General features: G+C 42.7%; 1 protein-coding gene across 15 annotated transcripts in view; it reads left to right on the top strand.

The window, feature by feature from the left end:
* The window catches only part of nrxn2b (neurexin 2b), a 504,397-nt gene that overhangs the window by 300,398 nt on the left and 176,183 nt on the right, over positions 1-27,816 (top strand). For 2 of the 15 annotated variants that reach the window (XM_058626087.1, XM_058626086.1), the window contains exon 1: positions 9,575-11,302. The exons of the other annotated variants lie outside the window; for them this stretch is intronic. In XM_058626087.1, coding sequence (XP_058482070.1) covers positions 10,969-11,302 — 334 coding nt within the window. In that variant the 5' untranslated portion in view covers positions 9,575-10,968. Of the gene's footprint in view, positions 1-9,574; positions 11,303-27,816 lie in introns of those variants that run through there. 15 annotated transcript variants of the gene reach the window in all.

Below are 27,816 nucleotides of genomic sequence, written 5' to 3'. Positions count from 1 at the left end.
AGTCACCCTGTCCATTAACTCTAAAATCCTGATTCCAGTCAGCTAAACTGCAGCAAAGGCGCTGCACTTAGACACACACACACACACACACACACACACACACACAAATATTAATCTAAAACGTACCCTAAAAGGACATATTTTTTGCGTCTGTTTTTTGAAAAAGTGTACTTTTCTAGTGATAAGTGAAACTGTATACAGAGAACTGGGAGGAAATGTTTATTTTTTTCTGGTGAGGGGAAATCAGTGGAAAGAGTTCATTTCAAGGGTTTCTCCCTGAGATAAGAGATGAAACAAGAAGCAGCAGACATCAGAAAGTGGGATTATGACCAAACTGCCTCCCAGGAGGGGGGAGCGGATGATAAAGACCAGAGCCTGAAATATGAAATAAACACAACTCTAAGCGCGGAGCTGGTGTTGGGGGGGGGGGGGGGGGGGGGTATTTAAATGACAGGTATAAATATTAAGAGATATTCGAGATTGGGACATCCTTGTGGAAGGACACTCAGTGCTAAGAAGCTCTGTCGGCAAAAAACTTAATTCACTTCTTCTTTGCTTATTTACCGATACCTTTGCTTATTTACCGATTTTTCACCTGCAAAGAGTGGAGGAAACTCCCTGTGTGTTGTATTTAAATATTTTAGTCCAACAATTAAGTCTCTCTGTTACTTGGGGCCCAGAAATTCAAATTCAGCTAGAAAATGTTTACTGCTATGCTCTAATATTACAACAAGAGTGCATTCACAAACAAGTGTGCTGAAAAGCAGCATCGCTGATTACAGTTAAGACTTATTAGGATATTAGATTCATATCATTCCTAATTAGAACAGCGCTATTGTCTCGGCATTGCTTAATTGTTTCTTCCGGGAAATGTTTGATTGTTTCCTATCTTTGTTGCTCAGAGCTTATAGGGTTTTAGCTACAGGTTTTATGTCGAGCTTGTAATCCAGCCTGTTTAGCCAATTAGTAAAACACAAAGAACAGCAGATCTAGACATTCAATACAGTTATTCCTTGTAGACATATTATCTCTTTGTGATTCGTTATAGATGCAGCATACAGAATACATACATTCCATTGTCTACCACTTTATCCTCATGATAATAATAATAATTAAAATGATAGCCTCGAAACTGGATCTGGATCCTGCAGCCTGCAAGATGAGGATGAGAGAGAGAGAGAGGACAGGAAGGAAATACACAAACTGGGGAGAGAAAAACAAGGTTAATGACATGTACTTAAGTCATATTCATATCCTGTGGTGTGAGTGCACCACAGGAATTCCCCCAGCAGTCTAGGTCTATAACAACATAACTAAGAGATGGTTCAGGTTTCCCTGAGCCAGCTCTAACTATAAGCTTTATCAAAAAGGAAGTTTTTAAGCCTCATTGGGAGCTGGTTCCACTTGAGAGGAGCCTGGTAACTGAAGGCTCTGCCTCCCATTCTGGTCTTACAGACACTGGGAACCACAAGTAAGCCTGCATTTTGGGACCACGGTGATCTGTTGGGATGATAAGGTAAAAGTAGTTATTTCAGGTATGAAGGGGCCTGACCATTAAGTGCTGTGTACATGAGGAGGAGGATTTAAACTAAACTGTAAGTGGAGTGGAGTGATATGGTCTTTCTTTCTAGTTCCTGTCAGACCTCGTGCTGCAGGATTTTCTTAACAGACTTGTTAGAAAATCCTGATAATCTAATCTAGATGTAATAAAATCATGAACTTGTCTTTCAGTGTCCTTTAAGGACAGAATGTTTCTAATTTTCATAATGTTCCTCAGGTAGAATAAATTTTGGGAATTGGTTTAATGTGTGAATCAAAGGACATGTCCTGGTCAAAAATAACCCCCAAGGTTCCTCACAGTGGAACTGGAAGCTGATGGAGAATGCTGATGTCGTCAGAATGTTTTTCTCTAAGGTGTTTAGGGCCGATTATAATGACCTTATCCAGGATTTAATGTCTCTGAGACATTCCTGTAGTTGAACAACCTGATTTATGACATCAGGCCTTCAGTTTTAGATCATTTTGTAGATTGTTCCAGTCAAAGAGAGCCTCATAATTAAACGTCTCTTCCCCCAGTGCAGTACAGATCTTTGTTACCAGCAATAAGAATAGGTCCTGGGACGTTAGACTGTCACTCCCTGTATTTTTCTGACAGAAGTAGGCCTGAAGATATGGTCGAAGTAGACCTGAGATGGACTTATAAATTAGAACATGGCAGCGCTTCGATCCACAGGCGGAAGCTGGCTTGTTCTGATTTATAAGTCCATCTTGTAGAACTGCTCCGGCAATTATTTAGCGAAAACATTGTGCTGGACTGTTTATTCGTATCAACGGCTCTCCTGCAAACAGCGTAGGACTCTGTATCAGCCACGGATGAAATCGCAGCTCGAGCCACGTATCATCTTATGTGCGGGATAAGCCAAGAGAATTCTCAGCCCAATCAGTTCCCTGCAGATTTCTTATTGTTGTAGCGTGTTAATCTTGGCGATAGCAGCAAGGCCTCGGCTGTCCCTATCTGGAGGTTCAATCAATAGGCTCTTTCATTTATCGAACATGGACACCAACAGAGCATCAAAAGCGGCTTACGTCTTAAATAAGCTGTTGTACAGCGCACTCTCTGTCTTTCTGATGATCTCCCTTCTTTCTTTCCACCCTTTCCACACACACACACACACACACACACCCAGGCACTCACATTAACTGCCGTTTCTCTTCAGATAGGCTTTGGATAAATTAGATGTGATTCAGCAGGCGTTTTAAACACCGGGGCGTCTCATGCCCTAGAGCTCTGCAATCTGGTGCCACAGAAAGATGATGACTCTTTCGTTCCCTTTGTCATGCACGCGCCCCTCTTCTCCCTCTCTTTTCCTAACTTCCTTTCTTGCACCGTGCTCTCTGCAGCATTACGGTTGGGCTTTCTTTGCGTATAAAATTGTATTTAAAATCCCTAAATCCTTGTCAAAAATTCTCCCTGTGTGCAGGAGATTACTCTGAGCAGTATTATTCTGGAATAGCTTTAGCAGCCGCTCTCCCTCCCCATCAACCTTTGAGCTTGTACCCTGATTATTACCTTCACAATGGCACGTAGAATGAATCGGTTTCAGTTCTTTGTAAATCTGTAAATCACCTGAAGCTGTTGCGTTTTGATCCTATGCGATGATCACAGTAGCTATTAGCCACAGCGGTGTGGAGTCACAGCGTAAGACTCGCAAATTGATCTCCTGATGTGATGGCCATCCACACAATCCATATTTTAGTGGAGAAATTTAAAAATGCTGCTGACACTTTTGACAATGATGGCAAGGTGACCTGCAATCACTTCCTGACTGGTTCTTATTATCCATAATCCGATTATCAGCTGTGAACAAAAAGCCCTCTTAACACTTATTTTCAGTTTAAATTTCTCGATATTGTCAATCTCTCCGCAGAAATCCTTGTCCTTTCTTTCCACCTCATCTGCTTTCTGTTTACCCCAGCACACATCCAGTTGTGACTGGTCATGTGTGTTCATAGGAGTGCTGATATGGAGCTGAAGTGCATGTCTGGATATAGATGTAGCCTTATTTGCTCTGACACCTCATTTTGTGTCAGGAACATGTCTTTACCATATTGTTTTCGCTCAGTAAGAGTAACATTCTCAGAAGGCAATAGTCCCCAACCTCAGGTTAGGCTGCCTCATAGATATCATGGATGAGGAAGTATGAGGTGGAGATGAGCCCATCTGGCCCAAACAGCTGGGTCCACAGCTGGAGGGACAGACAGTGACGGCTGATGCTCCACAGAGAGTGAGGCTGCAGCGATGGATGGATGGCTGGAGGGGCAGGAAGAAAGCAATGGATGGGAGAGAAGTGGAGGTGAGAAAGAGATGGGGGAAGCTTTCAAGCAGCAGCACTCCTATTTTACATTTCTGCTGCACTGAGGCAGAAAAAAGTGAGTGTGATTTGTCTTTCGATGGAAAAACTCTATCAAACTTTAAGGTGTCACTGGTAAATGTGTTTGCAAATTGTGGCACCAATCAGTAACGCACTGGAATTATTAACTTTTATTGTTTTTATTTAACTTTTTTACCCAAGGATCGAGGATTTGTCAGCACATATTAACATGATGAACTTTAAACGCTATTAAGCAAAAGTTAGTTCCAGCTTGTTGCGAGCAAGTAATGCGTAGATGCGAGAAGATCTGTCGATAATTATATTGATACTGAACCAGCAGTATTACATAAGACTGACATCTGTCACAGGAGTTGTTGTGTCTAGGCTGCATCTGAAGTAAGAAACTTAATATATTTTAAAAACTGCTGCTGAAATTATTATATAAATATTAAAGTCAAACATGTTCTTTTTTTCTAGTTGCACAATCAATGGAACGCACAATAAGTGTACACAAATAGATATAACTGGTTAATAACCTGTTGGAGCTTCTAATGTTCAACATTTAAATAGTGTTTGAAGAACAACAATGGATTACTGAGAGATTACACACAATTACCACTTCAGGATCTGCAAAGATTACTGAAAAAAAAAAAAAAATTCACAGAAACACCAAGGTGCTTGTTTACGTTTGAGCCAAGGCTTTACCCCGGGGGTCAACAAAAGCCTCATTTGCTCCAGTGTTGTCAAGAGAGTCAATAAATTTGACTCTGGGTAAAATTAAAGGAGCTGATTCAGCTGCTGAGACAGGGATGAGACACTGTTACAGCATCTCCACCCCCCACCCCCGAGGGCTCAGTCGTACCTGTGCTGTTTAAATATTCAACATCTCAACCTCACTGATAGACATCAGATCTGTATAATTACCAAACACCCTGTGAAATAGGACAGTGGGTGCTAACATAAGATTGGCAGACAGTGTCATTCAGACTGTGATCGTTAATGGAATCTCAGGGAAAATGGCTTTTATGGTGATGGGGAAGGAAGACGGGGTAGAGGTGGTAAGTGATTTATATATTTATTTCCTCCCCTCTCTCGCCCTCCCTCCCCTTGAAGATATATCATTTTACATGATTAAGATGTGTGCAACCTGCCCCTCCATCCAAGCGAAACCAGAGACACCCCCTTAGCTAGTTATCTCCCTCATCTCTTCCTGACCGCGTCTTTTTTGTGCCCACACCTCACACATATCTCTCCATCTAATTACCCAACATACCATCCCTGTTTTTTTTTCTTTTCCCTTCCATGTGTGTCATCCTGATCTGCTCTTGTTCCCTTCTTCTTCTTTCCTTCCCCAGTTTTAGTGGTACCTAAGCCAATGCGTTAAACCATTTTCATTATCCACATACTGTAAGTTCCTGTTACCAAACGCCATAACAATACTTTCATTCATTTAAATATATGACAATACTTTTCACAGATGCCGTGACCACAATGCTACAATTACTCAAATACCCCCTGTATTTCATAGATGGCTTAATATTCAGCTTCCATTTACCATTGTGGGGCTTTTATGTGGCTTACTTTGAAAGCATCTGTGGGTAAATATATGCATCTGATTGCCAGCAGAACAACTTGTGCTGGGTCAGTGGAAAAGCAATATATTTTAATTGCTAAGCCTCTCAGCATATTGAAATAACTAAATAAATAGCATGAATCACAAGCTACTGCAGTGTGTTGTTAGTACTTCCCCCCTGCCCTGCACAGCACACCGTGTACTAAGTGTGTTGCATTCCCTTAAGATGATGTAACATTACATTGAGTCAAACGTGAGGCGTTCGGCTGTCAAGCAAACGACTATTTGATGTCTTAAATGCTTGAAATTATCACTTTTAGTCATTTCTAATGAACCAACCTCTTGCATGACCCTCTGAAAAGATGTCTTTTTTTGGAGTTGCCTTCTCCTTCAACTGTCACCATACCCACAATCATTTCCTAAACTTAAACATTGGTACTTTAAATTACTTGATAATACAGGATGTTTTAGAAGTCAATCACAAATCCCCTCCTGTTATAGAACTGGGCTCAACTGCTACCCCCCCATGTTGTTTTCCTCCTCTGACAAAGGGGCTCCTTTTCATTTGCTGGGTAGAGTTGCCACATTTACTACAGTTTTTATCTTGTCTATTCCAGCTACCTGAAGAAAGGTAAATCCAGGTAGAAGAAAGTGCTATCAATGGTGATAACATTCAGGATTCACTGCAAGTGTTTTCAGAATCCGCTCGGGCATATTTATAGTTGCACAATAAGGTTGGAAGTCATTTTTTTTATTGCGAATCTGGTGCAATTGGCAGTGCCAAAGCCAAACCAGATTTCAGTGTCCTATATAAGTAGCCAACATCAGGCTCTGTCTGGAGTCTGGAAGTTTCCCAACAGAGCACTTGCATAAGCGGTTAGGGACTCAGTGTGGTAGAAAGCTAGTGAATAGCACAAACGGGAGACAAGAGTTAAAAATTGATGACTTGCTTTTTGTGTTTCGCCTCCCCCTGCTGCGCGAGCGAAGAGATTCTGTTTGTCCTACTTTCCCGACCTCGCCTGGCGGAAAAATCCATGTGTACGCCTGCTTATACCATTGAAATACATCATTAACATTGTAAATAGACCCACACTGGCTCTGTAATGTGGTTCCATGAAAAGGAAAAATGTTCTGAAATGTATTTCTGTCATGTCGGTTTCTTGACATTAAGTGGCGTTTTACGTCCAATTAATTAGGTGTATAGTGGCATGGAGGTTTCCACAGGATTAGACTATAGACAGGAGGCTTTGATGCTACTTATGTCAGTGAAATAATCACACTTCCTCCATCTATGACCTCAGCTTGGGGTTTGCAGCCTCACAGTGTGAGGATGGGATATTCAGCACCAAGAATTTTGATCTCAGGGACCTGGGTTTTGCATCACACAGCAATCAGAAGACTGTGTGTGTACGTGGATGTGTTGTTCAATTAGTATGTATGTGTGGAGTGATTGTGTTTGTGTGCTCTTGTTTTTCCCTGTTTTCCTGTGCTGGAGGGAGTGGAGTGGAGCAGCAGGTGTTGACGGTCCTTTGTGTGTTTTGTCATAATGAGTTCCCAGTCCACACTCTGTCCTCAGAGGGACACCGCTGTGGTGTCAGTGATGTATGCGTTATTTTGTTTTCAGTTTTTAGAGGTCGTTTTCTGATTATAAATATTTGGGAACACATTTAATAATTGGCTTTAAAACAGATTTGTTTCACGCGTACGCTAATATGTTTATTTTGTGATTTTTTTTTTCCTTGTAACCCTTTATTTTGCTAATTTGCAGTATTTTTTTAGTGTAATTTCACTCAATGAAATAAATCAGTCAAGCCAGCAGTACTTTGTACACGTATTGTTGAAATGCTCATGCTGCTCTGCTATCATCAGTGCTTTGCCGAGATACATGGGTTTGGTAAAACAAAATACCCATGTAATGGATCAGGATAATCTATTCAGAGCCCATGGCCGCAATAAGAACCAGTGACCTCATTTCCAAACCTTTCATCTTATATCAAGTTTCAAAAACAGGATGAAAAGCTGTGGGGGCTTTTATTCAATCTTGTTATGACCATTAGCCGAACAAACAGGATCTGAAATGAATATTAAAAGCACACAAAATTGAATGTATAACTCAGAAACTGTCCCTGTATTGCAATGGCGTCACTCCTCTTTTTTTTTTTTTTTACATCAATCAAATTATTACTCAGTATGGTGCACAACAGTATGATACACAACCGGGAAAATGGCTGTTGCCTTTTAACAAAAAAAAAAAAAAAATAGCAACAGACTGAAATGTATTCTTATAAATGTCTCACATACATATTTAATATGATAAAGGTGTCTGTAGATACATGGTCACAGGTTAAATTTTCTCTGCAGGTAGAGTGAGACGCCATAACATCCTTCCTACTGTAAAATACTCGCCCATAGAAACCATTGTTGAGGAGCCAGAAAGAGAAATCTTAACCTTCACGAACCCTGGAAAACATTTCTGTGTAAATAAAGATTACAGTTTGCATAGAAAAGTCTCCAGAGCATCAGCTTTGACACATGTTGTTGAAATATTCAAATATAAGAGTAAATAAAATACATGGAAAGACAATGATAATTGTCACATATATTCTTACCCACTTTAAATTACTGTAACCCTTCTGTGACCTTCCTGTCGTCGCCGAATCCTAGACCGTTTGAGAAAATTCAAACTATTATTTACTATAATGACCGTCCAATCACAGTCAAGATTCACCAATGTTTGTGACGGCTTCAACGGTTGATTAACTGCCAGATATTGAAACTGAAAGTTATCTTGGAAAAAGAGGCAGTTTTTTGACAATACTACAGCGATAAAATCAAAATAAATCCAGGCGGTCTGATTATTATGATGGTCATAAAGAGGGTTAATCAATGACCCAACTTCCAAAAAGTCATTGTCATCATCCTATTAAAACATATGTCCATAAAGCAGATGATATATGACCTAGAACAATATGTTCAAAAATGATGAGGTAGTAACACCTGTAGCAAAATACTAAACAGATGATGTAGCACAACTGTCACACTTGCAAAAAAAAATGGTACTAAAGGATGACAGTAAGTGTATTATGTTGTGCCGCTGAGGGAACTTAGCTCCATCTGCTGTGGGATTGCATTAAAATTGAAGATCTTTGATTTTGCATGAGGCAGCGAGCAGTGATCAACACAAATACAGTCACACACCATGATCATGTGTAGGAGATGGACAGGTGGATAGACTGATGGGCGGACAGGCAGATGGACAGGTTATTTTTTTTTTTTGCTGCCACTCCAGTCAGAGCTGTGTGTTTGTGTTTATTGGGACAAATCATTTTACTATTTTTTGGGGGACACACACACTTTCCATGTCACACTGGGTGTCATATCTCCTTCAGCCTGACGGAGGCTATGCATCGCGGGCATTTCTTGTTGCCCCTGAATCATCTGTTTGAGTGTGTGTGTGTGTATGAGTGAGTAAATGAGTAATAGTCCAGACTCTTTTCTTTTCATCAGTGCAGAAGACCTACACTGGCTTTTCCTGTTTTGGCCAATTTTCTTGCTTCTTGTCTCCAGCACTGAGCTCCTGTCCCAGCTGAGATCTCTATCTGCCATGATTTATCTGACACACAATCCCCCCCCCCCCCCCCCCCCCATTTCACCCTCTCTCTCTCTCTCTAGCTTTCTCCCTATCCATCTCTATTGCCCTCTCGCTCCCCACTTCCCTTCCCTCCTGCAGACCCCTTGTTTTCCCCAATCATCTAATCGTCATTATTTCCACGTTGTCTCCTCCTACCGTTCTTTCTTCCCATTGTCTGACCCACTTAAATTTAATTCAGAAAAAGCATGTGGTTTAGAGAAAAAATATCTCTGTCTGCTGTTACTTTTGTAGGAATATTTCCCGACCGCTCCTTCATTAGATCAGTTTAGATAAAATTCCAATTCCAATATCGTTATTTGACCCAACCACCCACACACACGTGCATGCGCACATGTAAACATTAAACTCCGACATGCGTTTGTGCCTCCTATCATTTCTGTGTGCGTGCTCTCCTTCAAATCTCACACTCCCCTCCCTCCTTCTCTCTCTCTCTCTCTCTCTTTCTCTCTCTCGCTCTCTCTCCCTGCCTCCGCTTTGCCCAGTGTATCAGTCACCGTCTGTGCATTCAAAGGATCTGAGTGCACCTACCTCTTCTTTTCTGGCTCTGTTTCTCCACCTGACTCTTGTTTTTGTGTGCCCTGCCCAGCCCGCAGCTATATACGTGTTCAGTTTTAGAGGAGGGGGCTGGATGGCTGACTTGATCGGAAAGGAAAAGAAGAGGGGAGCGCTGTGCGGGCAGGAAGGATGCACTCGCTGCTGCAGCTTCTGATTCAATTAGCATGAATTTCACAGCAGAGCCAGCAGCGGCAGTAGCGGCAGCACCATCATCAGACTCCCTCTCAGCGAGCCAGCGGCAGCACCCTGTGCCGGAGCTCCACCAAGACGACCGGCGGCTGCTTCTCGTCTGCCTCCCACCCTGGAAAGCAGTGTTAGAAGGGGCAGAGAAAATGGGAATCGTTTCCTTTAACAGTGAAGAGCAATCATAAATAGGTCGGAGCTTGATTACAGGTCTAAGGATTTAAGGACTGTTGTGCTGAACTGGACAAGCAACAACTCAGAGCTTTCAGAGCTTAGGCTGTGGTTTAATCTTGTTAAGGTGACTTTTCGGTGCTGCTCTGCGTTCCAAGACCCATATTGATCAGGAAACAAGAGAGGGAAATCAGCAACGTCACATTTGGAAATAGCTGACTGTTTTGTCCTCCTTCACATCGTCTTTTTTCTTCATAGTCCTTCTCAGTCCTTTATTCGTCCCTTCTTTTCCATTCTCCGGATTGCAGCTTCTTTAAGTATTCGGAGCCCCCGAACAGGATTTGGCTGCTCTTTCATCACAGCACCCTTGCCTCTGCTCCTCTTTCTGCCTCTCCCTTTTGCACTCTGGTTTTACGCGTATGAATTTATCCATGCTACTGCTTATGTAAGTTGTCTCCAGAAAGCTCCGAAAGGGATAGTGGGAGTCTTTTTCTTCACAATGGAGACTTGGATTAAGGGTGGAGAAACCCTCTGAAGATCCTCCCCAGGCGAAGAAAACAAAACGGTCAACTCAGAGTGCTGTACACAATATATTTTTCAAAGAGCTAAGATGGAGTCTTGTGTTTGCAAATTCAGTGTCGCAAAACTGTGATTAGCCTACTTACTTGTCAGAAAGTCGCAACGTCAAACAGAAGAGGTTAAGATTTTTTTTACACAAGGTTCTCAAGGATCCAGTCAGAAGCTTTTGGATATCAACACTAGACTGTTGGAGGATTTTTGGGGTCTTTCTTTTTAGGAAGTATTTTTGTTTTGTTTTTTGTTTTTTGTTCGTCAAATTTTTATCCTTCGACAATTTTTGGGGATTTTCAATAAAGGATTTTTTTTTTCTTTTTCGGCTGTTTTTTTTTTTCTTCGTCTCCGGGCTGAAAAGCAGGGGATCATGGGCCCTGGATGCATTTGAGATGTTCACTTCCTGTTTGTGTCGCATGAGGGGGAGGGGCCTCATGTTTCTTTCAGGCCCTGCCCCCATGGAGCAGGAGGTGGAAGTGGAGGTGGACAGAGGGGTGTTACTTGTGCCCAGGCCAGCTGCAGCTTCACCTGTGGTTTGGGCCAGTCCAGCGTTCCTGTTCAGGCTGGTGCTCTCTCTGGCACTGCTGGTGTTCCCTTGCCCAGCCGTAGCCGCCCGCGTTTCCTCTTCTCTCAGTACCACCCACCATGTCCACCACTTCCATAACAAGCATGGTACTGTGCCCATTGCCATCAACCGGATGCCCTTTCTTACACGTGGGGGCCATGGTAAGATCTCATCCGCTTTTATTTTTAGTAATTTCTGGTTCTGATCTGCTGGTTATTTTTATTATCTATTATTATCTGTGATTTTCATGAGTGAGATATCAAAGGACGTGTGAGAATGACTTAGAGGAATGACATACACCTGAAGGGTCAGTGGTGTTTAGTTGTCTTCTAGGGGTTGATTTATGGTGGCAATGAGCTCCACCTTAAGTACATGAGCCCAGGTGATGGTTCATCCGTCTATTGATCCCTCTGATCTCTGGAAAGACGGCGAGGAGCCGGGGCCCTGGCCACCAATCACACTTCCACAGCTCCCAGTAGGCCAGTGTCTTGATTCATGAACCTGAAATGGCAGGTGATGTTTCCAGAAGCTGTTCCCTTCTGGGCTTTACGCAGTACGTTGCCAGCCAGCTGGGTTCTGATGATTCCCTTTCAAGCTCAGCAGCCATCTTGGGTCTACAGATGCATTGAACGGTAGCCAATTTAAATTAATGTAAACACCATTTATGACATAATTGTTGATGCGTGGATGGCAGCCACGACAAAACAACGGTCTTGACTTGGTCGCTGAGATGCTGAAACTCACATACTGTGTATCATATACTCAAGAAAACATCATTGGTAATTGCTGGAACACTCCTGTTTCTGTCCTACTTTCTACAGTATGTGTCTCCGTGCTGCGTGGTGCATTAGTTGCTGCTCTGTTCTTACCCTAAGCTGTCAGGGACGCGGCAGAGTTTCACACTGATGATTCCTTTGATGTCCCCCACCCCGAGCTGTTTCCACTGGAATTTATTTTTTTCCCCCTTTTTCTCTCAATTTATTTACCTTGCCCCTTCAAACACACCATACATACATTAGTGTGCTACTTAGATGGTAATGGCATGTATCGATCCCTCAACTGTTCATGCTCTTGCTATTTATCCTTCTGTTTGTCCGCGCATTTCTCTCCCCACCTTCCGCCCATCTGTCCTCTCACCTCTCAGTATACATGTAATCTGTATCAATCAATCAAGTGTCAGATGAGCAGAGGAGCCTCTCATAGCCCACTGTGGTCGATTGGCTGCAGTGAGCCTCTATGGACATTATCAACACACAGCCGCTTCCCCCGGTGCTCAGTACTGCATTGGATTTATGGTTATCCGTATTCTCCTCCCATCACACAGCTACATGCGCACAGGTTCTCACAGTCAAAGTGTGACTGAACACATCAATGAGGGCTAACCTTCGCCATAAAGGAGATGTGCAGAAATGCCTTGTCTTGACATTGACATTATTACAATATATATTGTTTTCATCATGTTCTTTATTAATAAAATAATCCAACATTTAAAAAGAAATTATCTTCAATGATGCCCCCCTGTATATGATAGATAAATAATGCTTATATCTTTCCATATATTTTCCCTATAATTAAGTCTTTCTCTTTGGGTGTAAATGCAACTGAAAGTCTAGTGTTGTCATGTTAATTTGATATATCTATGCTGCTGCTGTTGCTGATGTATTACACACACCAATGCCAAACTCTGATGAGAAGGAATTGTGCTTTTAAGTCTTAGATTTTTTTTTTTCTTCTTCACAGACCTTCATTTGAGACAAATCAGCATTTCATCGGTGTTGTCGTACTACATATGAAAGGCCTTAGTCTCAGTGCTTGGCCAGTGTTGACAGAGCAATCACCATTCCCATCTCTGTTTACTAACTGAACAAGAATCGTTTTTGTGAAGATGACAGTGTTCCACCCTAATGCACACATTTTCGTTTTGTCATTCAAAAGTAAACTCAAGCCTGTTCATCCGAGAGAAACGCTGAGGAGCAGCACACAGTGCAGTGTTTCCTCTCTAAAATGGCACCTCAGACTCGTATCCTCTTCTTCTTTCTTATTTTCCTGCTTTTCTTCCATCCAGCTTTGATAATTGGATTGCACCCCTCACATCTCGAGCTGCTAAGGTTTTCAAATTGATATAATTAACATAAAACTGTTCACTGGCTCTCTCGGTGGATTTGGGGCTGCCAGAAGATATTGGCCTGCGAGAGAAACAGTCTGTCTGTCTCGTGAAAAGGAAAAGGCTACATCCTGAGCAAACTTAGAGCTGAGGCTCAGGCAAGGATGTTATGTTGCCCCACACCAAACACTATTTTTTGATGCTCTGGTGTTGAAAAAGAAGTTAATGAAAAAGCCAAAGCAAAAACTATTATAGGTCGGTGGTTGGTTGTATTCACAGTTCTTTTTGTTCCTGGCAGTATGCTGCAGCAGTTACTAATGTACGCCTACAAGACAAACACTGCAGTTTGTCATTCGGATTGTTTTTACAAGGCAACACACACTCATATTCGGATGTTGAGTCCGTTTCAATCACCATTATAAAAACTTCCATTGTAGCCTGGCATATCAAGTCCTTGTCTAAAATGCCAGCTCTCCATGAACTGTCAACTGAGTAGCACAGCTTATTACCGGCATTAATACACCACTCAGTGATAAGGGCCCACTTGCTTCTGAGCCTTTTCGGTCAGCAGTTTCTCATCTATGTATCATTGCTGCGACACTGTATTAGCGCGCTTGCCACTACAGACCTCCAGCTCCGAGAGCCTTTAAGCTGTTCGTCTGCAGGCCACCAATACACCGAACAAATCTCACTCTCTTTAACGAAAGAAGGCAGTTGGTTTCCAGCATATCTGGTCTACGGGATTCAGGGCTCAGTGTTATCTACAGTTCTTGTCCCACACTGTCAATATGGCGCTCCTTCTGTATAGATGACCCACTGCTGCACTCCTTTGCTGGCACACACCTACTGTATGCATAGACTCATGGCGGCGCAGCATGAAGGCTTTGATGAGAGGTGTCTGTATTCCATATGGGGCTTAATTGAGAATCTCTTTTGCTTTCACGCAGAGCATGTATGCTCCATGTGATGATTGAAGTGGACTTGAGAGCCAGTAAGAGAAACCATCTCGAATGAACTATATCACCCATGTCTTTCGAATGATCAGCAAACTGTCAATATTGAGGCACTGAGTGGCATCCCCAATTATTTTGCCACTGGTTAAAGCTCTCCATTGTTTCTATCTTCCGTTTCATTACTGTCTAATCAATTGCTCACCCATATAACTGTAATTACAACTAATTGTAGAATCGTGTCACCTGAACTGTGGCATTTCACTCCGCTGTGCGACTGGTGATGACACACTGTGTGTATGCTCACCAGGTCTCACTTCAGTCGAGGAATGTGATGGTTAAATTATTTTAAGTCTCCACTCTCATGTGATGACACTCGTATGTCTCTTCTTGTGCGTCTGACCTGCGCGCTGCGCAGATGTGTCGCATTTAAAGTACCTCTTGTGTTTCTCATAACATATTTACAGTGCGTGTGTGATTGTGCCAGTGCCGCAATTACACAGAGATTGCACTGAGGTGTGAACAGCCTGTATCATTACAAATAAAAACCAGTGAGCTTTGGCCAGTTCTTTTTTTTCTGTGTGTGTGTGTGTGTGTGTGATCGTCACTGTTTCACACCAGTGGCATGTTTGGTTGTGGTGGTGAGTCTGGCTTCATTGATTGCTGGTCTGTCAACACATCTGTGCGTGTATGCACAGACACACACACACATTTTAATGACTTTGGTTTGGAAACAGAGGAAGGAAATGTTTGAGATGCGAGGTAATCCATACCTGAACACCTAACAGCATAGGGCTAAAGGGATTAAAAAGCTAATTTTGACGCAGGCGGTCTCTGATGTTTTAGATGGAGAGCAGCCAAGAGATTTTACTGCTGGGTGGATCACTTTGTCCTTGGCAGTGGACAGATTATATCTAAGCTTAGGCAGGTCCAGGAAAGGGCCAACTTTATGCACACACATGTATATATGGCCGTTCATATTTCAAATTCCGGCCATGCATATTTAATGTCAGACAAACAGTGTTCTTAAATAGAATAGAAGAGGGGAAAAAAACAACCCACACACAATCTAAAATTTAACAAGTTTTCATTGAATTCTGGAAAACAAACATTCCACGAAGTGTAAACTGAGCAGGCAAAAATCGAATTATTAAAAACTAAATGAGAAATTAACAATGAATACCCTGCTGAAATAACCAGAAATGCATCATGCCGAGTCCGACTCCTTTAAATTAAGACTACTTTACGCACAACTTCGATTATAAATGATAAATGATAAACTCTCGGGAAACACTCGAGAAGACAAGATAAAAAAAATCTGTTTTAAAGAAATTATTTAAAAGTTAGGTTCGCTTGTTAACATATCTCATAGGCATATACCGGCTAACGTAAACCCTGGTTGAAACGTGTCCCTCGGTGGGGATAGGCTAAATTTTAAGTATCAGCAGTGTGATTCATTCTTTTGCCTTGTCCAGGTAAATTTGGTGTCCACAGAAACCAAGGACAGATATCTGTTGTGTTTGTGAACATTTGTATTTGTGGCGGAGCCAGGAAATGGGAGGTTGCTCTTGGTCACCTCAAGCCATCAAATGCTTTGAGTTTCAGACAAGACCAAAATGAAAACACACACATCACCTGGGCCTCCTGTCATCTGTACTTGTGTTTTGTGTGCGGCGAATGCGTGGGTCGCTTTCGAGCATCCTAGAATTGTTTGTTTTCTTTCATTTTTCAAGTGTGCAAAGGAAAACACATCCATTTTCACTTCCCGGCGAAGCTTGATAAAAGACTGTGTCATAAAAGGGACAATAATATTGCTTTTCTAAAGCAAAGCAGGGTGTATTTTTGTTGCATTAACCACATTTAAAATATGAATGACACAAACAAAATGAACATCAAAGAGTGAAAAGGGAATCATTACAGCATTCAATATTATGACAAAAGTGTTTGTCCACATAAAATTATGCCTTGCAATAACCTGCAGCCATCAGCCATCTATACTTGTATGTACTGTGTGTTGATGTTAATTACAGGGTTACTGTGGTGGATGCAGCGGCCCCTCCTCTTTTGCTGGGCTCTGGTAATCATGGCAACCCTCTACACAGTGCCCTTGAAGTAACAGCACAGATATTGTATTCACTTGTCCATGAATTAGATTCCCCATTGTTATCTCTGCCATGGATTTCTTTACCTTTTACAAATTGAGCCTATAATTACCTGACTGATGAATTCCAGTGCCAGTTCCTGAACTGCTCTGTTTTCTTCTTGTTATCTTTGCTCTTTAAGTTGTAAATTGGTGGCCAGCCTCAGTTGCTTTACCTTCAATCCATACTACTTTTATCCTCTATCACGTTTCTGTGCTGTGGCACGATTTCCGTCGCCCGACATCCACTTGCTCCGAGACAACAGTGAGTCTTTTGTCGTCCTCTGCACGTTGTCGGTCACTGACTCGACTGCACATGCATACCGATGAGGTCAGCTGCTGCCTCCGCCCACACATCTGCCCTGTCCTGCACAACCAGGTACATCAGCAGTCTATATCCCAATGTTTGAGCACTGTGCTCACTTAAAAACCACCCCGGGTGTGAGTGGCCTTCGCATTTCAAGTCCCATCAGTCCCTTTCACCAATGGCCTATATGACTGTTTACTGTGCTAATGACAAGCTGCGCCGTTTGATAATCAGCACTTTATCTCTGGGCGACAGGGGGAGGTTGTGTTGAGGGTTCTCCTTTGAGAGTCAAGTCACAACCCTTCTCTTTCAGAGAACACCATTAGTATTCATGATTCTCCCTCCACACGGAGTCCAGGGTGCACAAACACGTGCACGGACACAAGCATAGTGATGAGAAACTGAAAGGATGCGTCAGGTGTTCTGGCCAGTTAAGATAAGCCTGCTGGTTTGACATTTTCACACACAACCCCCCACCCACTCCACATCCTCCACAGCCCCGTTTTTTTTTTTTTACACCTGAGTATTTGTAAGGCAGTGAAAAGGGGACATATATAAGCCAAGTGTGCCAGGCTCCACTTCTCCAGAAAGCTGCCAAGACTGAAAATGGAGCAAATGTGTCATCAAGCTTCAGTTACTTAAGAGATTTTTTAGCGCCGAGCCAACCATTGCGGGGGTTACTTCAACAGGTTTTCTTCTTTTTTTTTTGCCCAATAAAATCTTGGTCTCCAGCGCAGTCCTTGGCTTCATGCTGGTGCATTTTTGACATTTTATGAAGTGTAATGCAGGGAAGTGGGTGTTCAAGCAGCACTCTGCAGCAGTTCGAATCTACATTCACGATGTCGGATACCAGAAACGCACTTCAGCTGTAACCTCAAACTTTATGCTCTCTAGTACGAGTTGGCTGGAACATGAGTGTCTCTTGGTGGTTGTCTTTCCTGCATGAGTATTTGTAACCCTCTCATAGTTCTTGGCCAAGGACTGAAGTTGACCCTGTGGACTTGCCAAATGACTTTTTTGGATATGGTTACTGCAGTATGGCAGCCTGTTTTTGTTAGTGAAATATACGGTTATCATGTCGACAGACAGTGGTGTTGGAGGAATGGATGCAAAGGAAGATACATCAAGAGTTAATCAAGTAACTCTAAAAAGATTTAGCGCCACTGCCAAGAGACAACAACTAAAAATATATATCAGTCTTATTTGTTTGTTTCACTTTCTTCGCCCCATCTATCTGTGAGCTGGAGGAGTGAAACACCCCAGTTGGTATAAAATAAAGCTCAGAATAGTTTGACATACATCAGCAGACAGACCACCTCTGCCAGCCTCTGCCAGCACATCTTCCCTCCCTGCCAGTGAAATTGATTTGCCCTGTTCCCCCGCTCTTGTGTTCGGGCACCGGCACAAAATAAAGCATCATACACAACCGCAGACACCAGATGAACGCATTCCACCCGACACAGCCATCCGTAGTTTTTTCTATTAAAACAAAGGGCCGTGTGAGAAAGAGAAGAAAAAAGATAGCGCCTCGTCTGGCCAACGCACTGGGGATCTCTCTCTGCCTTGGGTTTGATTAATGCCCCTGCAAATCAGAAGAAACCATGCACCAATCATTTTATCACAAACTAACACATATGGATGGATTTGGCATTTAAGCCTTTGTTGTTCGCAAGTTACCTATTAGTCTTCGTTTTCTGCACTTGATGTTGCCACGCACATTTATCGCACAGGAGATAACTGTGGTCAAAGCTGTGGCAGTCTCTCTTGATTACTAGTATTTATTCTCGTTTATTATATTACGAAACCACTTGCACTTCCTCCCAAACTTGCAGCCTTCACCAACAACAGCGGATGTAGTCAATTCATAATTAGTTTTAACATCAAACTATTTCCCTTTTGTTGAGAGTAAACCTTCTGAAAATTAGTCAAAACTTGGCAGTGTGCTGCAGGGATGTTCTCTCATCCCCCACCCACCTTTTCTGACAAAGCACATAGCACAAAGCCGACACATAGTTTGAGGGCATCATGGCGTAGACAATGCTGGCGCTTTGTAGACAGCAGACACAAGGGGGCCGGCTCTTTAGAGGGTGCGATGATGTAAGCGCGCGTTAATTATTTAGCCACAAGATATTAAAGCAACGCAACTAGGGGGCCTTGCGCCTAGGATTGGAGTCTGCGCTGTGAGTGCTCGCCATTAATAAAGAAAGTGGCTTATATTATGCATGACTGATGCTTTGAAAAACCGCCCCCTCTGCCTTTCCTGCTCAGCCGAAGGAATTTTCGAAAGGCAAAAAAAAATCACTTTCATGGGGTTTGCGGCTGTGTGAAGGCAGTTTCCGTGCTCGCTGATATTTTCCACCTCTGTCCTCAGTTTTCAAGTGGCCTCTGATTGCGGTTTGTTTTAAAAGTGAGGCCGTCACAACACTCATTGGCTAAAACATGAATTAATATTGTCTCATGATAGAAATTACACTGATCTGTTCAGTATTCAAATCACATTACCTGGGGTATCTAATATATGTATTCATGTGGATTTAAATCCTGGATATAAGCGTTATTGATCTTTTACGGATGAAGCATTAAATATTGTTTCTATTATTAGGCATGGTAGTATTGGTTTGATTTCAGCCTCAGGAAATGTGGTTAGTAGTTATAGACAAGCAACATGACTTCTGTTTACATGTATGTAATTTACATTACGATTTTCTAGAGTTGTTGATGCGCGCTCTACTAGAATAATAATCTGTCGTTTTATCCGTTTGAATTAATTTGGTATTGGTACCTAACTAATCAGAGCCAGAATCACTTTAGACTTTGCCTTGTTTTTTCCTCTCCTATTGTGAGCACTGCATGGGCCATTAAACATTTATCTATAGAGCTGGCTTTGCTCAGCTGGTCTCTTGTGTGGCTCCATCCTGTGTTTCATTGTTTTTTAAAAAAAAAAGTACTTTTCATTGTTGTTTTGCTTTCAAATATTTAAATGTAATTTTCCTTGTCTGGGAGCACTCACAGCGAGCAGGATGTCAACAGGGGTTTCCTTGTCAGCTTTTGTTTATTCCGTCTGGTTGACAAAGGAAGCAACCCATGGGATTGGGCAGTATTTTGGCTTCGCTTGTTTCGTATCATTTTCTTTCTTTTTTTCTTTCGGTCTTTGGGCACCTTTGACTGCTTTGCGGAATTGTTCCCTGTGGTTGTATTGTGTTGTTAATGGAGATTTACAAGCAGAAGCCAAAATGTGATATATTGCTTTATCTCAGGCCATTTCACCGTTTCAAAAACATTCTCATGATTGAAAAAGAAACGCTCTACAGACGCCAACCTCCTGTTGGGCATGTGCGTGAACACTGAAACACATAAACACACACGGATGCACATATCCGCACTCGGAACTTTGCAGAGTGCGAGTGAACTTCAGACATCTCGGCACCTGCATGTGACACATCTGTGTCAGGGCACTGATGACTGACAGATGCGGCATCCATCACACTTATTGCCCTCGCCAGGAACACACATCAGCTGTGTATATGGCTTTCATATTGCAAAAAAGGGTGGAGAGATGGATGAGACATCTGATGGAAATGGGAACGAATGTTGTAAAGAGCTGAGAATAATAGAAAAAGGAAAAGGTAGAGAGCTTGCACAGCAGGGGAAGCAAAGTAAGGCTGGAGAGAGAGAGAACTACAGAGAGTGGTGGAGTCCAAGCATTTTATGTGAGGCCCTAACTCATCTTCTTCCACACACAGCCTTGACACACTTAAATGTCCTCCCTAGGGCCTCTGGGGTTGGTGGGGGCTCTAGAGATGAACCAAGGCACTACTGGTGCAGAACCAGAGATAGGCGAACCCCACTTCTTCCCACTCTGTTCCACTCTGCTCGGCCATCTAATCCCAGCCCATCAGTCATTTCACAGCAGAAATGGGTTATTCACAAGTGTGTCCAGGTGATAGTCCCATTTCGGGCTAACTAAAGCTACGCATAGCCTCACAGTTGTAAACCTCTGCCTTTCAGCACAGTCATTTCTCGACTGATGACACCACTGAAATGTGAATTGACATTTTCTGTTTCACTTCTCTTCACTTCACATGTAATGGAAGTGACCCTGGCAAAAGAAAAATGCCTTATAAATACAGAGGCAACAACAGTTGGGCCATTCTGCTGGCTTCTTATGGTTATTCCATTTGTGTGTTGCATGAGTACTAGCATAATCAGACCTCTATTGAAGGTTCTGGTGCCACTCACATTGCAGTGGCAGCTTTCTGATTGTAGGAGCCGACGTTCAGATTGCATGTGGGTCAAGATCAGCGTGTTTCCTCATGCAATGGAGGAACACTGGAGGTCAGTATAAGCCCAGAGAGTCAAGTAAAAGTGATAACTCGAAGTGGCTGTAAACTGGATTGATTGCAGCAGAGAACAGTGCAGGCAGAGCACCACTAATGGTAGTGTTGCAGTGAAGACCTATCCAGCGTCATCCTGTACTTACAGAGGGAGTGGAGTCTATAATCTGTCTGGGATGATAACTGTAATGTGGGGTTCTTTATCTCCCAAGGGGGCAAACCCAGAGGCTTATCTCGTGGCCTGTATGTAAAGCGAATCACTCAGTCCCCCATTCTCTTCAAGCTTCACCCTGTCCACTTCTGCCTCTTCCTCCAAATGCCAGTATGTGCCAGTAATGTTTCCTCATTGGGCAGATTATTGACCGCCTATGGCAAGGTGTGTGGACAGGCTGAGGGGCTCTGTCTGGCAGAGAAGTTGAAAATGGATTGCTTCTCCAGAATCTCCCGTTAGAAGCTGCATAGCTAAGTGTAGGATGCTATCCTGAAAGCTACTTACAGGGAGAAATGTGACCTTTCATCTGCTAATTTTGTTTATGCTGGAGGATGTAATGCCCCCTTAGCCACACAGATGGAAATTGGCAAAGAACACTGCTCCTAAATACTGAGAATTCACACTTAATTTGACTCTCCAAATTAATGTATGCTCTGTGAAAAATGCTTGTTAGTATATTGTCTCCTGAAACTGAGATCCCTCTTCTGGCTACAGTATGCACATATTCATCAGTCAGGATAATGGCCAGAACATAAGCAGGCCTGCTGCTTTCAGTTCAAATAGAGGGCTAGGTTTACCCACAAAACTGGTTTAGATTACAGCTAACTGTCAGTGTGAAACAAAATCCTACAGGAACATGTATTATTGTGCTGTTAGTGGTCCCTACATTTGGTTCAGTTGTATTTTTAGTAATGCTGGCTCCGGTAATGATCCAATTATCGTCCTGCTTGCACTATAGTTACCAAGACAAACGCCCTGGCATCAAATCAAATCCAAAACAAATTGCAACAAGATTCAGTTGGGGAAGCGGCAAAAGTCATTTGAGGAATTGCGTGGACAGAGGTTGAGTTGCCCAGTCAGTCGCCAGACATATCTAGCTCAAGGTAAATAGATGGTTGACACAAAACTAATTAAGGCTGCATCCTGCCAAAGAAGAATCTGGCCTGCACCTGGACACCATTTCTCAACTGTCACTGAACGTATTTGACCTTCTGCCGTCCGCTTGTTTCAGAGTGTGTGTCTGTCTGCATTTGAAACACTTTCTGCACAGGAGCCATGATCTGTTTGTCAATGATTTTGTTGTTTTTTGAACTCTGATTTTCCTTTGCAAATCTAGTGCAGCATTTCTCTTATTCTTAATCGACATCTCTTGCCGAGGCGCAGTTAATTTCCCTCTTACCCCTTTTATTATTGAGAGGTAGATAGTTTGTCTGTGTTTACTTTGAGTGGACTGAGTGCTTGGCGTTAGGCAGAGGTGGAGTTCCCAGCACTGCACTTGACTTGAATCATTTCCCCTGTTGAGAGTGTGTGCTCACGACCTGTCAGTCATCTGTCTTGCTCTGTCAGGCCCTCCCGCCACTCAAAGTCCCTGACTCCCTTTCTGCACCTCTGCTTTGTTGACTCTCAATACAGTACAGGAAAATGTAAAGCTCTGCAGGTATAGGCTGCATTTCAATCACAGTTAGAGGCTGTGCTCTGGGGATCAAAAGGTCAGCGCTGTTCAAGAGTAATAAACAAGATGAATGTGTGGCCTAAATGTGAAAGCCTTTAAGTGGTAGATAATGGATGCATTGTTAAACTATCTTCAACGGGAACATTTAAACCTTATTTTTTTTTGTCTCTTTGGCTCTGAAAACTGATCTTCTTACAAGGATGTCACAGCAGCCAACTGTATTATTTTCGGGAGTGATGTCAGTCCTTTCACACAAATGGAAGATCCCATAACTATTTTTCACTGTGCAGTGTCAGTGATTCAGAGATGCTGACAGTGTGTAAATGATTCACAAGTCGTGACGTGTGGAGACGTATGATTTGTTCCATCTGGGCAAAATGTTCCTCACAGTCTCACACACACATGATGTAGGTTTGCACGGCTATTCTTTTTAGGACACTGCACTGACTTCTATTCACTTGGACTGAGTGCTTAAAGTGTCATCCCTAACTTATAAACCAGAATTCTTAGCTCTAAGAATGGTCTTTACCAGGACCAGGTTTTGAACCCCATGAGGACTACTGGTCCTGATAAGGTTAGTGTTTATACCAGAAATGGTCCTCAAGAGTTAACAAATACAAGTAAACACACACAATTGCTAATCATATCTGATTTTACATCCAGTAATTGATTCTCTGATGAATGTGTTTATCGGTATCAAACATGCAATCATTTAATTTGCTAACAATTTGTTCAGTGGTTTCAAATGAGTTATTTTAACTCAGGCAAGGCATTCTGAGAGGAAACATGGCTCATATGCAGGTCTATTTGTGTGTAACAGTAATAGCGGAAAGAGATGTTGGTTAGTTTATGTCATTGTAAACATACTGGCCATGTCTGTCAATTTGTGCTAAGGTAGCAGTGTGTGTTGTGGGTAGGTACACAGTTTCTGTGTATGTGTCACACAAGGCCAGATAGATGAAAGGACAGAAGCAGAGAGAGGCGGAGAGGATGGATGAATGCACGCACAGTGGGCGAGCAGGTGAGAGATGGAGAGTGTTGTTTTTCTCCCTCTCTCTGTGCCGGGAGGTGACCTCTAGCTCGGCGATATGAAGAGAATGTCATGCAACATTACCCCTCCCTTCACACCAGTTTTTTTTTTTTGTGCCGTGCCGTAGAGAGGCAAATAATTTTTGTCACTCTTTGATTAATGCCTGGTATGATGACAGGCAGCATGCGAGGAGACAAGACAACAACAGCAACAAAAAGGATTAGTATCCCTTTATACATTCTCAGTCTCTGATGTGCCACTTGTATAAATTAGATTGTTGACAGGCTCAGACGAGGACCAGAGTGGCCTCCCTCAGGATCTCACCTGTGATGCTCTCTCATTGTTTCATTGACCTCCCTCCTGCTGAGACTGCTATTTCACACGCACATATTTATAGCTATTTGGATAATAATGGTATCCCTGTGGAAATGAATTTGTCCAATGAATCACCAAGGTGCCCATTCTATTCTATCCTATTATTTCTCGTTTCCTGTGCCTCTTTTTTTTCTTTGGCTGTGTTGAAAAAGAAGAAGAAGAAGTGGCAGCAAATGTAACCGCGTAGCTGTATGTAAATATGTAAAGATCGCACCAAAAGGTTGTGCGTATGAATGAAGACAGCTCTGAAAATAGTTCAGTTCCGGTGACAGTATGTTTAATTTTTCCCCACCAAAGATGCAGCTGTTCCTGACACTGCTCATGTAGTTCACACAGGAGTGCCAGTGCACCCATTTAAAGAGACACTGTGATTTTAGCTGGAACTGTAGTCACTTTAAGCAAATGAGCAACGATGATTACAACAATTACTCTTGATCTTCCTGGGCCTGATTTTGGGCGGTTTGAGTCTCAGTGAGTTAAACACTTCCCACCGTGTTTCTACCTGCTCGCCAAACTTGCACGGTGCAGGGGTTGAGGTCCCGGGTGACTTATCAAATGGTTTCAGAGCTGCTATTTGAAAGTATAAAAAGTGGCATAGTGCTGTGTTAATTCCCAAGAATTGCAAACTGCACCACCAGCTCAACCACCTACTTCCGTCCTGTAATTACCTGTCAGAGCTGACCGTCAACTCTGGCTTTTCAGTTACACTGAAATACAGGACCTTCCGCACGGCACCTCCACCACCATCCATTGAGCCTTGTCAGTTTCCTCCTGTGGTGTATTTGTTTTTTTGGTTTTTTTTTTAGCTTTTTTTTTTTTTAATAGTGAAAAATACATGACTGCTTGTAAATGTCAGATATGACAGAATGTCATAAGGAAGGAAGGAGGCTGCCAGAGGCTTGTCAAATCTGATGGCAAAGGGGAAAGACGAGGTGCCACAAGGTTGTTTGCTGTGGACAGTAGGTGGATGGGCCGACTTAAGCTGGCTGTGTATGAATGGGGGGTTTATTTTAGCGAGACTAAGAATAAACCTTCAGAGTTATCTCAGGCATTGTGAGGGAGGCTGGGAGGTAAAGTAGTTGCAGTGCTTGGGCTGCTTTGCAGCTGCGAGTGTTGGTACAGTTTGTGTAACACAATTGGTCGTCAAGCTCATTAGAGAGTCATGCAACACATATTATATTGTTGGTTTTGAGAGCTGCTGCCCTAAATGTCATTGCAATACCTTAAGATGAGTGAAAACCGACACAGGGTTCCTCACAATGCAGTGAGTGAATGAGTGGGAGGTAGTAGGCAGTTTTGTATTTACTGTGTGTGTTGGTGGTGACTGGTGTTCAGTCATCTGGAAAGGTGACTTTTTTACAAAACAGCCATTTGAAACTGCTCTTTGATTGGCAGGAGTGCATCCACTTCACTCCGGCTATGTCTCATTATTATTCGATTACGAATGAAGCCCTGCACGCTCAAAGGGAACAAATACCTTGTGACAGAAGGAGCGAGAGGCGGCTGATGGTGTTTTTGTCATATTTATTCAATCAAGGACGGATCTTGCGCACATGAGAGAACAAGGGGTCACCGGATGACAGGACGGCAGTGTTTGAGTTTGTCCCCTCGTATCAATCTTTGCACAACGGAGTTAAAATTGTTAAAGTTGTTTGCGCAAACAGGGCCGTTCATATCCGCCACTGACAAACACTCAGCGCGTGATTGACAAACAGCAGGCATGGGTGGTGAGGTTAATGTTCGGAACCAAATGGGAAAACCATTACTGAAGATAGCATCGAGTGCTGAACTAATTGCTTCTGGCTTTTGACAGAAAATCAACTATAATTACAAATTAAACATGAGAATTAATTTGCCCGTGATTGCTCAAACTATCCAAGAAGATATCCAGAACTATATATAAACATACATCTATACATACATGTACAGGTACATGTAAACACCTTCCTTTAAATGATTTCAAATGTCAGTTATTGTATTTCACGTACAGAAATCTCTGTCTTGGACATGCATCTATACATAAAAAAAATTGACTGAATCTGTTTTTACAAGTCAGTGGTTTATGCTTATGGTGTTACACCAACAAGCGCCACTCTTAATCACATGGCGGGCAAAGCATTCACAGACTTTGTGCTGCATTAAGCAATCAATGATAAGGCAAGTGGGAGGCCTATGGGAATTCTGAATAGAAGAACTTTTGTCTTAACCTCCACTTAGGGAAACAAAGAGGAGTGTTGTAATTATCTCAAGGCTTACTCTGTTGTGGTTGTGTTGGGGAAAACACCTGAAGTAAATAGAGTATAAATAAATAAAAGCAGGGCAGCAATTTGATTCACTTGCTACAGTATGTAAATTGGAGCGTGAGAGCGCATCTCGGAATGCATAATCACTGCGCCAGTGCCAACCCTGCTGGTGATCTGCCTCATAAGCGTTATCTCAGAGGCCCCAATTAAAAACTTCCCCTGATTCAGTAACATTGTTGGGCTCAGAAAACACCATTCTGCTTACTCTCACTTTCCTCACCATGGTGCTCCCTCTCCCCCGTCTTTGACAAGATGACAATTTTTTTTTCCTCATCCACTGGAAATAGAAAAACAAGCTGCAGAATAAAAATGATAAGAGAAAAAAAAAAAACGATGGAAGGCACTCACTCAATTATTTAGAAGGATGTGTGAGTTTTACAGCTCCATGAGACCAGAATTGATGTTTATGAATAATACTGTATTATTTCTTGGAGGACAACTGAATATCAAATGACACCGCGGCAGTGTAAAGGATAACCTATAAGACAGTGAAATGAAAGCAGCCTTTTTTTGTGCGACATCACATGGCATTGCGGTCTTCTTTCAAAAGTACAGTGAGGTGACGCACTGCTGTGGAGAACAAGACTGACTGTACACAACCTCAAGTCACACTGCTGACCCCACTGCCCCGTAAGGGGTTCCTCTCAACCATACCGTGATCCCTTGATGTTTTCTGGGTGACAGCTGGTCTTCATTGATCTTCTCGCTCCCTTCCTCCTCCTCCCCCTCTCTCTCTCTCTCTCTCTCTTTCTCTCTGCATCTCTTTACCACCTCCCTCATCCCCATTCGGTTCTGCAGTATTTCTCCATCAGTGATGTAGAGCTGGGAGGCTTTCAGGGCTTGCTGCTGGAGCAGCTGTCACAGCCGTAGCGGACACTCTTAATTGGCTCCCCTGGGGCCGTCCCCTTGGTGAAGCAGAGCAGGGCAGTTATTGTGGAGGCATGCTGAAGAGAACCACGCAGGCCCAGTTTAAAACCCACTGAACAGGCCTCTAGGCTGCAGTACTGTGCCTTTTGTAATTCAGCTGACAATTGCCCCCATCAACCATCATCCATTTTGAACAAAATGTTCTTTGCGAATTGATTTTCTGCAGCGATTACTAGGTTTCTTTCTTTTGCAAATGCATCGATAAAGTTGGCTTTGTGGCACTGTAAACAATATTTAGCAATGGTTCTAGCAGCATGGCAAAAGAAGATTACGATGAAATCATTACAGCAATGGATTTAAATTGGTACCAAAAATTTGGTTTCCAAAAGCTCCATTGGATTCAAGGGCAGGACATGTTGGGCTTTGTGTTTGTGTGGTCTCTCCACGTTATGGCTTCAGAAATCTATCTGATGCACCAAGCTGTTCTTCTCCCAGCTCATAATGTCCCTAGTCTTTGCAGAAATGACTGTATCGCCACACTTTTAGAGTGTTCCGCACACATTTTCCATTGTCTCAGTTTCTCTCGTTTTATATCACCGTT

Source organism: Solea solea, chromosome 3 (genome assembly GCF_958295425.1).
Source record: "Solea solea chromosome 3, fSolSol10.1, whole genome shotgun sequence".
Lineage (NCBI taxonomy): Eukaryota > Metazoa > Chordata > Actinopteri > Pleuronectiformes > Soleidae > Solea > Solea solea.
Note: the sequence above shows the minus strand (reverse complement) of the source record. Positions and strands in the feature narration are given on the sequence as shown.